The following is a 15,981-nucleotide window of genomic DNA, read 5'->3' as shown; positions in this document are numbered from 1 at the left end:
CCTTGATTCCTCAGCATAACCTAGAGAATAGCATGGATGCAAACAAACAACTTTATACCAACAGTCAGAAGTTGGCAGCACGGGAGCACTGAGGCTGCCCAGAGCAGCCTTAGGTTGCAGGTTCCTGCTCTCGAGGCCCCATACGCCTAACGTCACTCATCTGAAGCTGTTCCAGTGCAGTCTGGAGCTGTATCACAGTGCCCTCTTCCTTTTCCTCACCCTCTTCTGGCAGTTCTGTCACAGGGAACTGGAAAGCCTGGCTCAAATAGCCATTCAGGGTCTGCTTGTCCAGGCTGGGATCAATGGTCATCAGGGCCTCACGTAATTTAGGTAGAGTCACCTTATCATGGCTGCCCACCAGGGAAAGAGAGAGTCGAGCCTTGACCCTCCTCTTTGTACTCCAGACCCCAAGATGCCCTCTCCCAGGCTTGAGCAGTATATAGTGTCCAGCAGCAAGCTCGGTGCATAGGGAGACCCAGGGGCTTGAGGTGCCACCCATGGCCCAGCCTGCGGGACTTGCCTATGGCTAAGTGAGCTTGAAGGCCCCAGGGTCACTCACAGTTCCAGGCCCAGTTCCTGCTTCAGCTCGTATAAGTACTCATCCTTTTCATTCAGGTACTGTTCCCACAGCTTTTGCAGAAAGGGCACGCTCTGGCCCTCCTCATCCTGGGAAGGGGCCACAAGGCAGGGTGAGGGTACATGGGCTAGGGTCCAACAGAGGCTAGGGCAGGGCTGGGCAAGTTCCTGGGCCCTTGACACACCTCCATAAACAATAAACGGTAGTTGACCAAGTCTGCATTGCTGCTGCTGGGATGCCAGCCCCCTGCCTCCATCAGTTCCTGAATTTTCTCATCCTTCTTGAAGGGGAAGGTGCTCCTGAGGACAGTGCTGTAGGGAGACAAGAGGGCCAGTGGGCCTGGCTGAGGCCTGCCTACCCATCTCCCTGCATCCCTCTACCAGCCCCACTAGTGCTCAAAAGGGCAGCATGCATTGAAGCTCTGGCCCTTCCCATCAGGCTCCCCTTCCCCCTGCACAGCTAGGGACCTGGCCAGAGGACATGTTTAGGGTGGCCTGACTGGTCTCTCACCTTAACTGCTCCATGGTTAGTAGCCCCTCATTCTGACTGTCAGCATGTGTCATCTCCTTCAGCAGCTGTGCTATTGTCTCCTTCTGCTTGATGTATACACTTTCTTTCCTCTGTAGGGAGGGAAGCATTGACTGTCTTGCTGTTTCCTAAAGGGGTAGGGACAGGGATAGAGCTGGCCTATGCTGAGCATAAAGGGTGGAGGGCCAGGCCCAAGCTCACCTTTCCCATCAAGACTGCATAGAATTGATTCATGACCTCATTGGAGTGGAAGAGCTTGATATATTCAAAAATGGTGTAAGCCCAGGCCATGGCATCACTAGGCCCAAAGCGACGCTCCAGGAAATTGAAGAAAAAATCTGGGAACTTCTCTTTCTGCACGTTAGGGAAAGACTGCTTGATCAGTCTGCTCCACAGTTGGTTGGCCCTCCTTCCTGCCCCCTAGCACCTTGAGGGGCCCCCTGGAGGACTCAGGGGGCCACATCAGGCCAAAATGGCTGGTGAAATCTGACCTGCTCCTCAGCAATACGTTCCTTCCAGGCATCCTTGAGGATGTTTACCACATCCTTCTTGGTTGGCTTCTTGTTCTCCACAATGCCATCAAACTGAAGGAAAGCAGGGATAGATTCACCATAGCCCTGGAAGGAAGAGTGTCAGCTCATCTCTGGGCCTGCCTGTAGCCCCACCCTCAAGCAGGGCAGAGCCCCAGATAGTTCTGGCATAACCTCAAGTCTCAGCAGTAAGGCCTGGCTATTCTGACTCTGGCCCCAAGCCTCTTGAGCCCAGGGACTCCCCTACCAAACCAGGGAAGAAGTCTTTCTCCCGGAGCAGCCCCTCGCCAATCTCCTCCAGGAGCACGTCAACCAACTGGTCGCTGTTCTTGCCTTCGGCCAGCACATGCCAGCGATCTCGACCCCCAGCCACCACATCTGCAGGTAGGAAGAAGGAGCTGGAGTCCAGACCATGCCCCTGAGCAGTCCCTGGGGCCCCAACAGCCAGCATTACCTTCGCACTTGGACCAGTCAGGCCGTGGTGTGGAGGTGCGCTGGATCTCCTGCAGCTCAGCATAGAACTGGTCCCGCTCTCTCAGTGTGCTCATGTGCAACTGCAGCAGCATCTCGTGCTCCTTACGGACCTCCTCATAGTCATCTTTCAGGCTGTCCAGCTGTGGGCAAGGTGATTAGTCCTCACTACCCACCTGTATGACCCTGCCCTACCCTGCTTGCCCACCAGCACCTGCTCCTGCAGATCCTTGTTGGTCTTCTCCTGCATTTCAAAGTCCCTCCTGGGCACCACATCTCCAAAGTTGGCCTTCATGGTGTTGAGCTCCATCTGCATGCGGGTCAGGTCTTGCCGGGCCATCTTCAGAGCCACTGTTAACTTCACAGGGTCCTCCCCCCAGATGCCTGCCAGGGGGCCCGCCAGCTCGTGTAACCCTGGCTCTGGAGCCTGTAGCCCAGGGCAGGGTTGACTGTCCCTCAGGACATGTCCCAGGCCTTCCTGCTCTCCCAGGTTGGGAACCCCTGTGCCTTTCCATGGTGCTACCAGCATAGGGGTTAGGACTCAAATAGAGAAGCCCAGGATGTGGGGTACCAGGACTGTCCTGCTCTTAGGGAGTCTAGGCTACCTCAGCTGCCAGCAATTGCCTCTTAAACAAGTTTGTGACTCTCAGGCCAGCTCAGAAGATCCACAGACCCAGGGGGCAGCAGGGCCATCTCCCATGGTGAATAGGCATGCAATGAGCAGATATTAGGAGAGCTGAGTGAATGGGATTGAGTGGACTCCTCTCCAGTGCTCCCTCAGGGGAGAGAAACCCACCACAGGCTTACCTGGGTACTGAGCTAGTGACATATCTTCCCGCTGGTACCGTAGCTCATTCAGGTCTGCGATGAGGATCTTGCGGGCATCTCGCTCGCTGAGATAGTGCAGGTACTCCTCAGCCAAGTTCTTCCTCAGTTTGGTCACCTGTTGAGAAGGTGGCTGTGTGGTCAGGGGCTGTCTCTGGACCCCTGTGTGCAGCTAGTCATTGCAGGGGATGGAGGGGTCCTGGGTGGCCCAGGGCCTGGGAACATGAAAGGTAAACAAAGGAGGAGACTGGTCATTCCAGAGTCCCGCAAAGTGCCAAAGCTCTCTCCTGTGGGGAAAGCCTGGCAGCCAAGGAGCAGGACTCTGCTCGCATTTGGGGCCACACCGAGCCAGTGCTGAGCCATAGATGAGAGCAGCACGTGGAGAGGGGGCTCAGTATGTCATTCCAGGCAGAAGGGTGGAGAGAGCTAGGGGGTCAACTCAGTGCCAGAGGCCTCGGGGTCACCCCTGGGGTGGGGGTGGCAGGCATCCAGGGAGTTGGTTACCACATTACTCTCATTCACCTCACTCTGCAATGAGATCTTCTCCTCATTCTTTTTGTCAATGAGTTTTAGCAAATTCATCTTCTCTTTCTTCAACATGGAGATTTCGTATCTCTCCTCAGCCCTCATGGCCAGGATCCTCTCATTGCAGTCCTCATTCACAGTGACAAGCTTGGCCTTCAGGGGCTCCAGAGCCCGAATCTTCTCCCTCTGGTGGGCTAAGCAGGGACAGGTGGGACAGTCCCTTTAGGACCATGGAGGATAAATTGTCAGGAGACTCTAATCCTGAGGTCACAGTGAGTGGCTATGTCCCTTGCAAACTCCAGGAGTCTATGCATAGCTGTTCAAAGCACAGTCCCTGCTTAAGGCCTTTCTGCACTTGCTTTTATTTTTATTTTATTTTATTTATTTAAATTTTTTTGAGTTATAGTCATTTTACAATGTTGTATCAAATTGCAGTGTAGAGCACAATTTTTCAGTTATACATGAACATACATATATTCATTGTCACATTTTTTTTCACTGTGAGCTCTGCACTTGCTTTTAAACCTGGGACAGAGTCCAGATGAGGACTGAGGTCTCACCTATACCCTTTCCCCATATGGCCTTCAGTTCTGCAGCTGCATCATGTGCAGCACCTGGTAAGCCTGATGAGGGAAGCCTCCTCATCACTTCACAGAGGTACTCACTCCCTTCTAGGTTAACTCTTAATAGAAAAGGTGCTGTATTTCCTACTGATATTGCCCCATCATGCTTCTCAAGAATGGGAGGTGGTAAGTTGTCCTGGGGTGCCTTACGACAGGACAGTGTAAACAAAAAGGCTGAGTGGGGCTTGGTGACCTCAAAGCCCCGTTTGTAGCTGCCCCAGCCCTGCTGCAGACCCCCAGAAAGGCAGAGTAGGATCCTCTGCCTCTTCCAGGCTGGGCCCAGGCAGGGAGGCTGCAGTCTTACCCAGCATCACCTCATATGCATTTTTGATGGAGGAGAGCAATGGCTTGTATGTTTTGAAGTCCTCTATGAAGAATTCAAAGATCTCTCTGTAAGGCTGGCAAGAAAAGGGAAACTGTCACCTCCTGGCCTATAGCTACCACTCTCAGTAGGAACTAAGTTCTCCTTTGCTTGGCTTAGAAATGTTCTAACATGAAGCTGCCAGGTGACTCACATTCAAATAAATGCTCCAGGCACATCTGGGTCTGTCACAGCCACAGAGTTGAGGGGCAGTTCTGTCTCACCTGCTCTCTGGAGACCTCTCCTGGTGCTGTGTCTGAGGCCTGGCAGATGACTTCAGTCAGTCTGCCTGAGCCCCCTATCTGGCTCTCCAGGCAGCCAGCTTCCTCCATGCACTGTGCTTCAGTTGGCCTCTTAACCAGCACCCCTCCCCATCTTACAGCCCTGTGGGGACAGAGAAAATTGAAGGCTCTCGCCTTGCATTACAGCCTCCAAGTAGAGGTGTGGTTTCCTGTCCCACTTGGACACACAGGAAGCGTTTGGAAGCAACATTGTGTACTGGAATGAGCACAGGCTCCTGAATCAGCCCCGAGGTTGAATCCTAGCTCCCCTACTACATAGTTGGATGCCTTCTCTGAGTTTCTGCTTCCTGGTTGGTGAGGTTCCTTCAGCCCGTGAGACCCATCCAGGTCCTGGAACATAGACAATGCTCAGCAAATGCTTCTGTCAGTGACTAAGTCCGAAGTCAAAGATTCCCCGTTGCCATCTCTGAGCAGAGATTGGATGAGTCCCTCCCTAATATGCACCAGAATCTAGGTTACGCCTAGATTTCTCTCTATGTGTCTGGCTAAGTTCCTCAAGCTTGGGGCTATTGTTACTGGGCTGGTGGACATTGTATGACCCCTGCTTGCCCAACTGCCAGGATTCAGGCTCCATTCACTAATGTCCAATGACCCAAGGTGGGTGCTGTGGATCACAGAGCTGAAGGCACTGGAGACAGTATCCAGGCCACCTGACTCAGGTGAGAAAGTCTAAGCTTCAGGAGAGTTTTGTTTCCATATAGGTAGCCTTGCCTGTTCTCTGGCTTTGTCATAGAATATGTTTCTCTTACCAGGAGGGGAGCCCAAAAGAGCTGGGAGAGGCTGGTCTCTCCTGAAGGTCTGAAGTGCCCTGTCTTGGTGAGTAAGGTTTCCTCCCAGCCTTCCCCCCGCCCTCCCCACAGTTATTCTGTGGCTCTGACCTGCAGCCTCAGCTCTTGGGCAGAATCCGTGCCCAGGTCCAGCAGGAGGAGCTCCTTGTGTAGGTAGTTCTCTAGTTGCTCCAGGTACCTTGGCTTGGTAGTGCCCAGGGGCTGCTGCTGCCAGCTACTGCAGGGGTTGTGGGCTGAGATGTGATGGGCATCCTGCCAGGCCCTTGCACCCTGGGTCAGGGGTAGCACACACCCCTATGCTGTCTCTGGGCCCAATCCGTCCACCCCTGGGCTAAACCTAGCTTACCCCGCTCGCTTTCGGTAGTCATCTGAACAGGGCTTTCGATTATGCAGAATGGTCTGGTCACTGATATATGTGGGCCATGGGGACAGGTGGCTGCCAGTGGAAAACGAACCGGACTACAGGAAAGGACAGGTGGGGTTACCATGGCAACGCTGCTCTACTTCCTGATGCTCCTCTCCAGGCTTCTCCTTCCACTCCTTTTTCTACCCCCTCAACTTCTCAATATGGTTCATAACTAAGACTGTGGTCTCTAGAGTTAGAGAGGGATTAGATTAAATCCCAGATCTCCCTTATTAGCTGTGTGACCACAAGGTTAACTTCTCTGAGTCTCAGAAATGGGTATCTCTAAAATGGGGATGGTTGTAGTCCCCATTGCAGTGTATTGATGTGAGGATGCAATGAGAAAGCATAAAGGGTAGTTTACATAGACTTGGGCACCTTTTAAGAGCTCAGTAAAGATGATCTCTTTTTCCCCTTCTGTAGGTGTGGGTGAGTATTGAATATCTGTGCTATGAAAACTGACATAAGTACCGATTGGGACCATCTCTTGCCCTCAGAACACAGTCCAGCTAGAGAGACAGAGATGGAGGAGGGCAGGCCCAGCCTCAAGCCGGACTGACACAGACTGGACTGCCGAGGTGCAGCAGGGTGAGCTGTGGACCCTGGGAGGAGACTGGGCTCTACCTCCTGGGGGAGGGGGAGGGGGTAGAAGCAGTGGGATCTCATTTTGAACCTTGAGCAGGGGTAGCGGGTAGAAGCAGTAGTATGTATGAGCTTGTTTTTTAACCTTGGCATTAAATATTCAAGATGTAAGAGAAAAAAATGACTGCTTACCCAGTGAAGCCTATTTCTAGAGTTCATCTATTCAGTCATTAATTTGTTCATCAAATGTTTCTGGATCCACGGTACAAGCCAGCCCCTACTGGATTCTGGGACATGAGAGAAGCTGGGTATGTTGGAAGTGGGATGACAAGTGAATTGATAATCACAAGTCAGCAGGTGGTAACTGAAGCCAATGGAGGTCACAAGGGTTGGGGGCCCTGAATGGAGGGGGCCAGAGGAGACTGCTCATCTTAGGGGAGGAAGTGATGATGTCAGTGATTTCAATAAAGCTTGAAATACTGCATGGGAGAGGCTGAGGTCACTCTGGGAGAGGATTATGTGTCAGGGAAAGTGAGGGATGCACAAAGACTGCCTGGGTAGCATCCACACCTCAGGGAAACAGCAGGAGTTCTGAAGAGCCATGAACAGGGGCTCATGCCCAAGGAGAGCAGACTGGATGAGGCACAGTCTGGGCTGTCTGGGCTGGCCAGTGCAGAGGGGACAGAGATGGAATGGCAGCTTTATGCATAAGGGTGGTCCTCAAAGCCTTACTTATGGCTGTGAAAAAATTAGAAAATTCCTAAGTGTCTAAGAAAATTGTTATACAGCTGTGAAATGTTTACAAAGAGGCTTAACATGGAAATATACTAATGCTATAGCTGTAAGGGTTAAGTAAAGCCTGAAATTAGGGAATAAGCACAACCAGGTAAAATGAAAAGATGGAGGAAATAATCCAAAAGGTTAATCCAATGATTATTATTCTCTATAAGATTCTCAAAGAATAAACAATGATTATTCTCTAATAATAAGGCCATGGATGCTTATTTTTCTCTAATTGTGCATTTTTCAAAATTTCCTACAAGGCACATATTACTTTGAAATTTAAAAGAATATTGATTTAGGAGGGAGGGTAGAGCTCAGTGGTAGAGTGTGTGCCTAGCATGCATTAGGTCCTGGGTTCAATCCCCAGTACTTCCATTAAATAAATAAAAATAAAAAACACAAGGAAAAACTAACTTGCATTTGCTGATATAATGCAATGAACATAAGAACTAATAATACAAATATACCTCTAAAACACTTAACCATTTATAGGTATTTAAAACTAAAGTTGTATTTTTCCTGACCCATTACTTATGGTAAAAATACACCGTGCTGATAGAAATGTTAATGTTACATGTTCAAAATGTTTGGGAGATGATCAGAAAAACACTCACAAGGTATTTAATTATTTAAAATCCTTTCACTCTTAGGAAAGAAAGCCTTAAGTCTCTGTTGCTTGAAAAGGAAAAAACTATCAATAATAAAAATTTTTAAAATAGGAAATAAAAGTAGAAATAGATAAACAGAACAAAATGAGAGAAGCCAAACTTAGAAATCAAGCCAGAAAAAGTTTTTTTGAAAGACTATCAAAAATGTATGTGATTTTTATAATAGGGCAAAGTAACCCTGGAAGACAGCTGAGAAGTTGTCAAGCATTTAACCCTGGTGAATTAATGATAGGTTTTTCACATTTCAAAAGGCCAGTCCTCGTGTTCTGTTTGTCATTTCTGCCAAGAGAAATCGTGGTCACCGTACTTTGATTCCCAGGGATATGCTGCTTTCTTGGCCTGGTTATTAATGGCTGTTAAGACCTCCACAAGCCAGTGGCTGGAAGGAGCTGTTCCTGGGAGCTCCAGGCTCTCTGCTTTCCCCTGCAGGTGAAAACTGGAAGGGCGGCCCTGGGGGTGGGGGAGGCTGGGGACGGTGGGGGGGAAACATCGCCCTCTGGTGGTTGAGAACGGTGTCGCTGCTGCCGGGCTCAAGAAAGGGAGTGACAACCCAGCTCCAAGTCCACTAGATAGATGGCAGCTGAGGAGGGTGGGGTGTGGGCGCCTCAAGTAATCGGGTCTTGTGGGACCGTGGCTGCGCTTGGTCTCCACAGAGAGTCCACACTAACCCTGCCTGAAGTTAGGGTCCCCATTTTGGAAGTCGTCAGTCTTACAAAGTGTGTAGCCCATGTATCCCCAAATCCTCCACACAAGGCACACTCACATAAGGAAAACCACCACAGCCCACAGTTCTCCACTGTGAGCCTGAGTTATAAGTTTGCTCAAATGTGGTTTTTCATCTGTAAGATTTGAACAGTGGCTGCTTGCTGATTAAATAATAATAATCATGATCATATCAACAAAATCCCCTCAATACTTAATAAGACAGTGTGATTTTTTATATAAAAACTTTAAAGAACAGGAATGGAGGGACAACCTGTCCTAAGGCTGGTAAAGAGTCTCTACTTCTAATGCAGGGCCAACAACACAATGGAGGAACATCCTTTACTGCTGTGCTCACACACCTACTCACAGCATTTATGGTGAACATATGCCAGCCACTCAAGTACCACATCAGGCACTATGGCTGTAAAGACAAAAAGATACAGTCATATAGCTCTGAAGGACCATGGAAGATCTGGTGGAACCATCCTAGCACCTAGCACAGTGCCTGGCACATGGCAGGCTGGATGAAGAAATGTCCACTCCAGAATGCTGCGTTGCAGGGGTAGGTTATTAGTGGGCAGGGGCTGAGTCCCTTACTGCTAGGGGAGGTCTGGGAAGGCTTCTTAGGTGAGATGTGGCAAGTGTGCACACTCTCACCCCAGCACCTGTAGCCTCTGAGCTACACTCCGCTGACTGGGGAGAAGCCACTTGGTGGGGCATGTTTCAGGTGGATGATGCTTTTGGGGCTGCAGATAGTGAGGCAGAAAGGATCTGTGGACCAAATCTGAGGGTTCCAACAAAACATTGCCACTAACCAGTGTCTTCCGTTTTTGAGAAAGCTTGCGTTTCTGAGTACTCTTGGTTTCTGTGAGGAGAGAATCATCTATGGTCACTCCTAAAGGCCGCAGGTGTGTTCTGCACAGGAAAGAGGAAGGAAGTGGTGGGTGACAGAGTCCTGAGTGGGGAGAGCACTTCCACCCTTCCCAGATCCACAAGACATGGCCTCCTTTCCCCTCAGAGCCAGGCTTTGTGTCTTCCCAGTGCTGCCTCCATATTCCCAGAGATGCTGCCAACAAGCTCCTGGCTCTGAGCTCAAACCATTTTTCTTCATTCCCAGAAACCTTCTCCCCATCACCAGAGTCTCACCAACTCTTGTAGTGGTGGGACACCCTCACCACGCACCCAGAGAACCCTGTGGGTCTACACTTCCATTCAGTGTTCAGCTGTGGCTGTGATGTCAGTTTCATGTATGTGACTGGCACATTCTGGGGTTGTGATACCAGTCAGGTGTGAAGGCAGGCGCTGTAGGACAAGAAGCACAGGGTCTGGGGTCCAAGAGCTAGGGTGAGAGTCTCGACCCTCTACTCACTGGCTGATAGGGCCCAGAGGCTGACACCTGTGGTTCCAATAGGAACCCTCTTGGGCAAATCATTTGACTTCTCTCAGTCTAGTTTCCTCATAAGGAAATGGAGTCAATTCTTGCTTTTTCTATCTCACAAAGCTATTGTGAAGTTTAAATAAGAGTAAAAGAGACAAGTAAAAACAGCCTGTAAACTGCAAGGAGCTGCAGAGTTGTTAATTATGACAGCAGGATGAGAGAAAAGTGGATCATAAGGAGGTCTTTAACTCCTTGGCTTCTTGGGAGAGCCATCCTTGCTCAAGCTAGGAGGGCATTTGGGGGTCAAAAGGGCGGGCTGCATGTGGGCAGGCAGACCCCAGTGGAACAAAAGGAAGAAATAATCCCAGCAATCCTTGGCAGGGGTGGGTAGGGGTGATTTATGCTGTCAGGCAGACTTGTGTCTTCATTCCTTTTGCTAGCTGGTGACCTTGGGCATGTTGTTTAACCTCCTGAGCCTCAAATGTCTTTGTCCATAAAAGTGAGACTAGGACTACCCAAACTCCAGGGAAGGTGAGAGCAGGAACATGAACCCAGTTGGGAAACCCTGTCCTGCAGGATTCCTCAGTCCTACTTCATGGAGCAGTGATACCCCAAACTCCAGTCCTCGGTTGTCTCTGAATCGAACAAATGTGAGCAAACCATGTCACATAAGTAGCTGGTGTGGAAAACCAGACATTTTTTGCCCAGACGTTCATCATGGGTTTGAGACAGGATGCAACAGATCAATCTATCTGCTCACTGGGTTAAATTATACCTTCCTGTCAAGACCAGTCAATTTTCCAAACTATTCTTTTTGCTCCTGCTGGGACTACTACATGAGGCAAGGTAAACAAGAAAACTATGGAGAAATCTACAAATCCTGAGAAATTGTTAAGTGGAAAATCTCAGTAGGTAACATGTTAGTTTTAAGTGTCAAAGGAGAGTCCTAAATAATAATTTTAAGAATAACTGGTAGTGTCTATATACTTATCTAAAAAGCGTAGGAGGCTTCTTTAGTATTATATTAATTATATTACACCAATTCTCAGAGAGGAATGGAAAGCAGGTATCTATATTTCTACTTCAAAGGTGGAGAAAAGTCAGTTATTTAACTGATGGCAGGCAGTGGGTTTGACGGGTATGTCCTGGTACTGAGTGAAGTCAAGATGCTGAGTTCCATCCACAGACCTACTGTGCCAGGAATGTGAGGTTGAAAGGAGAAAGCCAGTGGGGAGGAGAAACCTGCCCCAGGAAAATGCACAATTCAAAGTTCCCTTTTGGAGGGTCCTTCTGACATATGTATCGTGCTGAAATATCCTTCATCATCCTGGTCCTGCTCTAAGAGGAGCTGGAGGAGGACATGCATACTATGCCTCTAAGGGAAGCAGTGAGCTTGGCCCAGTGTACTATACATCACTAAATAATGGTGAATGAAGAATATGGGCAGGAATGATGTTTTGTACTGCCACCAAATTCAGCTTCAGCAATTACATTATGCTTTTTACTTACATTATGCTTCTTTCTTAATTTTTTTAAACTTCTTACTCTTTTTTAAAATTAATTTTGGGGGGAGGTAATTAGGTTTATTTATTTTTAGAGGAGTTACTGGGGATTGAACCCAGGACCTTGTACATGCTAAGCATGTGCTCTAGCACATGAGCTACATCCTCCCCTCCTGTGCTTCCTTCTTAAAATACATGAGGATTCTCTTTCTGAGTCTTTTTCACATCCCTTTCAAACATGACTGTAATTTCCTAAATCATTCCTGTGTTGGGTAACAACACTCTTTCTCAAGACTGCTGTCTGAGTTTTGTAGATTAATTTTAGCTCTGGATAAAATAATCAAGCTGGCATTTAATTTGCTGATTTTTGTGGGCATTCTCAGTCAAGGCAGCAGATCCTGGGGAATTAGAGTTTAGGTGAATATCAAGGGTTATTTTGTTCTTTTGGGGGGGTAGTTGGGTTTATTTATTTTTATTTATTAATGGAGGTACTGGGGATTGAACCCAGGAACAACTTGAAACACTTACTGAACACCTGTTACATGCAAGAACTGTCATGAGAGCTTCATATATGTCGCCTGAATATTCCCAACAATGTGAGGTGAGGTTTGTGTTTGAGATATGGAAACAGAGGCCCAGAACTTAAAGGGCCTTCTCTGAACTCCCAGAGCTGGAAAGTATTTAGCCAAAATTTTTGTTTTAATATGTATACTTTGTGGCTTTCCTGGCTAATAGAGCCTGTAATCATATTTGCTTCACCCCTGAATACAGGCAGGACCTACTTTGAGCCGTGGGGTGTGCCTGGGCTGCTTGGAGATGCTTCTTTGTCAAAAACAAAGTGGGTGAAGAGGCCGTGTATGCTTGTGGCTAAGAGCTTAGGTTAAGGAGTCTCACATGGCTGGGTTCAAATCCCAGTTCCAACACGTATAAACATGTGTAAAATACGATGGCTCCAGGCTTCTATTTCTTCATTTGTAAAATGGTGATATTACTACCTCATAGAGTTGTTGTGAGGGTTAAATGTGTTATATAAAGCAATTGGCACATAATTACACGCTCAATACAAACAGGCTGGCTGTTAATAATGAAAAAGTGCGCCTGCCCTTGCACTAGAATGTAACGTCCTCCCTGGGTGGAGAAGTCATCTGGGATTCTGTTTCGGCACCAATGACCCCGCAGGGCTGGAGCCCCTGACGAATGGACAGAGGCAGGAGGTGCAGAACTGCGAATCAGGTACCATTTCTCTTTCTGGAAGTACCAAGCCCTCCTCTCCGCCTTCAGTCCGGCCAGCGCCTACCTCGATGTGGTCGTGAAGCTGAGCTGCTGTGGCTTCAGGGAGGCCATGATCCTACAGCAGCAGGGCAGCCAGTACCCGCTACCTAGGGAGCTATGGTAGTGTACAGTCCGTCGTCATGGCGACCAAGTCCCAGCAGCCAAGCGGGCGGGGGCGGGGTCAGGGTTATGTCACGCCCCCCTCGTCTCTCGTCGGCAGGCTGGAAGGAAGACCGAGTAGCAAGGGTGGACTCCGACCCGGACCCAGGGTCTTCTCAGAGTCAGTCACTACAGCAGCTATGACCCTAGCGACCAGAACTGAGACAGGGGGATAAACCAAGGCCATGGGGGAGGGAGGCGAACTGAGAGGTCGCAGCCGCGTTGCCAGCGGGAACTGTAGTTTTCGGTGGTCCAATGTCTCGGCCGAGCAAGCTTACGGCTGAGCAGGTTTGTACTACATCTACCGAAGTTCCTTACCAGCCCGAGCTGATCCGCCCTTGGAGAGCTCTGCATTGTGGGATATGGAGTCCGAGGTGTGGCGGTGCCCGAAGAGAGGTGCCGGACTCGGACTCGGTTTCCCTGCAGCCTCGGTTGGCTCGCTGGCCATTGGCTGAACGGGGCGGAGCTGGTCCCGCTCTTCCCCGCCCCCAGTGACACAATAGCAGCTCCCTCCAAGATGGCGGCGACGACGGCGGACTCGGGAGCTGGGATTCCGCAGGTTGGAGACTCCTCCGGCGGGGGTGCTGGGAGCGGGCAGCCGTCCCCGGGGGAGCAGGAACTGAGCCGGCGCCTGCAGCGCCTGTATCCCGCGGTCAACCAGCGCGAGACGCCGCTACCGCGTTCCTGGAGCCCCAAGGACAAGTACAACTATATCGGCCTCTCCCAGGGCAACCTCCGCGTCCACTACAAAGGTATCGGCCTGTTTAGGGGCCGGGTAGAAGGGCCAGAGCGTCTGCAGTGCGGCTGTGTTGCCCAGCCCCTGCTGGATCACGTTCCTTCACCAGCCCGAGTGCTCTGGGTTAGGCCTTAGCCCCTGCGGGGTGTCTAGGGTGATGGAGCTGACCAGGCCGACTAGGATTGACCTACTAGTCTGCTGTGCCCTGAGACACCTGATGTCAAGAGAACCGCAACAGGTGTCCAAACCCAGTGGTGGGCTGGACCTTTCACCCAGGGCCTTCTTGCGTGTCCTGGAATAGCTCTAATTCCAGATAGGCCCTTCACCACTGCTTAGTTTCAGGAATGTCTGAAGAAAGGGATGGTCACATTCCCTCCATTAGCCAGAAACCCTTGAGCTTGCTCACCTGCCAGACATCCCAGACAGGACCTAGGATTCTGTGCTGCAGTTGTGGGGGCGCCTTCCAAGGCTGCCTCTTCCTCCCCTGGTCTCCCAAGTAGGTTTCCTGTATTCTGGAGATTCTGCTAGCAGCACTAGGAAATCTCTCATATATGCACCCACAGAGCATGTATCCTCCTGTGGTTTGTATGGGAGACAGTGTCTCAGGCAGGGCTGCTGTTCCCAGGAGGAGGTGAGCCAAAGGTGAGAGGTGTATGTATTTGCTCAGTTGTTGTCTGATTACTCCTTGGACTATGTAAGGGCTAACTCTGGCCATGGAGGGCTGAAGTTGATGTGGAGCAGAGAGGAATGAGGCTTCCATTTGCATTTCCTTCTGCTGAAATTTCTTCCTTGCCCTCTCCTATTAGGCCATGGCAAAAACCACAAAGATGCAGCCTCAGTGCGCGCCACCCACCCCATACCTGCTGCCTGTGGCATTTACTACTTTGAGGTGAAGATTGTCAGCAAAGGAAGAGATGGGTAAGCTCCTCCTGACCACCTTCTTTCCTCCAACACTGAGCTATTCCCTGTAGTCGGAATTTGAGGTCTCCTGGTTGATACTTGTGACTGTTGTGAGCTGATGAGCTACATGGGTCTGGGTTGCAAAGGGTTGAATTAGTGAGTGCCTCTGTTACCTGGCTATGGTCAAGGCCTAGTCTAAGCAGCAGCCTTTCATGGCAAGTAGGTACATTGTGGTGGGATCAGGGGCTGAGTGGAGGGTAATTCTCTTTTTTGGGAGGGGAGTACTTCTCTTTAGTGATAATGTAGTGAAATTCCTGGCTTCAAGGTCAGGGAAACAAGTAACAAGTTTACATTAACAATTCAGTGCCTAGAATGGAGTCCCACCACTGTTGTGTGGAGTTTGTGGCTTCCCTCTTCTTTCACACTCTTGCTGCATTCAAGGTTCTTTTTTATGGCATTTAGTCATATAGAGGCCCCTGAAGGCTTCAAAGGGATAGTAAAGTCTTTGCATCATTCATCAAAGCTGTAGCAGCCACTGGCCTGTCATCTTGGAGTAAACAGCATGCACATGGTTAGAATCAGGTGACCTTGCTACTCATAAACTTGTTTTTCAGTCCAGGGACTTGAACACCAGTTGGACCAGCTTTAGAAAGGTCCTCATTAAAGTCAGCATTAGGGAGGCTCCCTATTTTAGGGTGATCTAAGCAGACACAGGAAATCAGAGGGGGAGATTTTTCATTTTTCTTCCTGTTCTTCTCCCAGTCTCCTTCTTTTTTCTGGTGATTGTCACAAAGCAGGTGTTTAAGCTATGAAATAATATATGATTTCAACTGCCTTGGAAAGGCTTTCCTCATCAGACCTTAAATCTGCTTTGGGAAGTTTTCCAATCCCGCCAGTGACTTTCGTGCCAACCCTGAATATGTGTTCTTGAGCATTCAGGATACTTCCTCTCTCCTAGGGACTGTCCCCCTTGTGGTACATGCAAAATGCCTGGACAAGGGGCTAGACTGGGGGCAGGACTGATGGGGTCAGAGCTTTGCCTGCTTCCTCAGTGAAGTTGTATCATCTCTACCTGGGAGGGCTGTGTGGTTGTGGGTAGATCATGGGGCTTTGAGCTCCTTGTCTGTACTGTGGGGACCTAGGCCAGCATCTAAGCTGTCTTTAACCCCAGAATTCTATGATTCTGAAATTTTGATCATGGCAAGCTATTGGCATCTTTCACTTTTATTCCCATCTAGTGCATTTACAGATAGGAAGCTTATGTTATTGGAGGGTTTTAAAGCTTTGATTTTCCCTTTTCACTGTCTGATAAAAGCACATATATTTAATGTGCTTGAAGAAGTATGAAAGAGAATGGCCTCTT

The 15,981-nt window shown here is 49.4% G+C and overlaps 2 protein-coding genes across 6 annotated transcripts in view; one reads left to right on the top strand and one right to left on the bottom strand.

Moving 5' to 3' along the window:
• Positions 1-33: 33 nt before the first annotated feature.
• On the bottom strand, positions 34-13,389 carry TSNAXIP1 (translin associated factor X interacting protein 1). 5 transcript variants are annotated; one of them, XM_006203709.4, is made up of 17 exons: positions 13,301-13,341; positions 12,849-13,044; positions 9,487-9,586; positions 5,877-5,989; positions 5,621-5,747; positions 4,384-4,477; positions 3,454-3,650; positions 2,914-3,049; positions 2,321-2,490; positions 2,090-2,249; positions 1,883-2,013; positions 1,597-1,722; positions 1,307-1,459; positions 1,088-1,197; positions 762-888; positions 560-666; positions 34-350 (listed from the first exon to the last, which is right to left on the bottom strand). In XM_006203709.4, exons 2-17 carry the CDS (start codon positions 12,893-12,895, stop codon positions 110-112), a joined length of 2,139 nt encoding a protein of 712 aa, XP_006203771.2. In that variant the 5' UTR covers positions 12,896-13,044; positions 13,301-13,341; the 3' UTR covers positions 34-109. The 5 variants fall into 5 exon arrangements, with proteins under 5 accessions (XP_006203771.2, XP_072823674.1, XP_072823673.1 ...); XM_072967573.1 differs by lacking the exon at positions 12,849-13,044 and having other exon boundaries at positions 13,301-13,389; XM_072967572.1 differs by lacking the exons at positions 5,621-5,747; positions 5,877-5,989; positions 13,301-13,341 and having other exon boundaries at positions 12,849-13,137.
• Positions 13,359-15,981, top strand: part of RANBP10 (RAN binding protein 10) — a 60,265-nt gene continuing 57,642 nt past the window's right edge. Inside the window, exons 1-2 of the mRNA XM_006203706.4 lie at positions 13,359-13,734; positions 14,525-14,636. Coding sequence (XP_006203768.1) covers positions 13,500-13,734; positions 14,525-14,636 — 347 coding nt within the window. The 5' untranslated portion in view covers positions 13,359-13,499. The remainder of the gene's footprint in view (positions 13,735-14,524; positions 14,637-15,981) is intronic.

Source organism: Vicugna pacos, chromosome 9 (assembly GCF_048564905.1).
Source record: "Vicugna pacos chromosome 9, VicPac4, whole genome shotgun sequence".
NCBI lineage: Eukaryota > Metazoa > Chordata > Mammalia > Artiodactyla > Camelidae > Vicugna > Vicugna pacos.
This window is presented reverse-complemented; position numbering and strand designations above follow the sequence as displayed.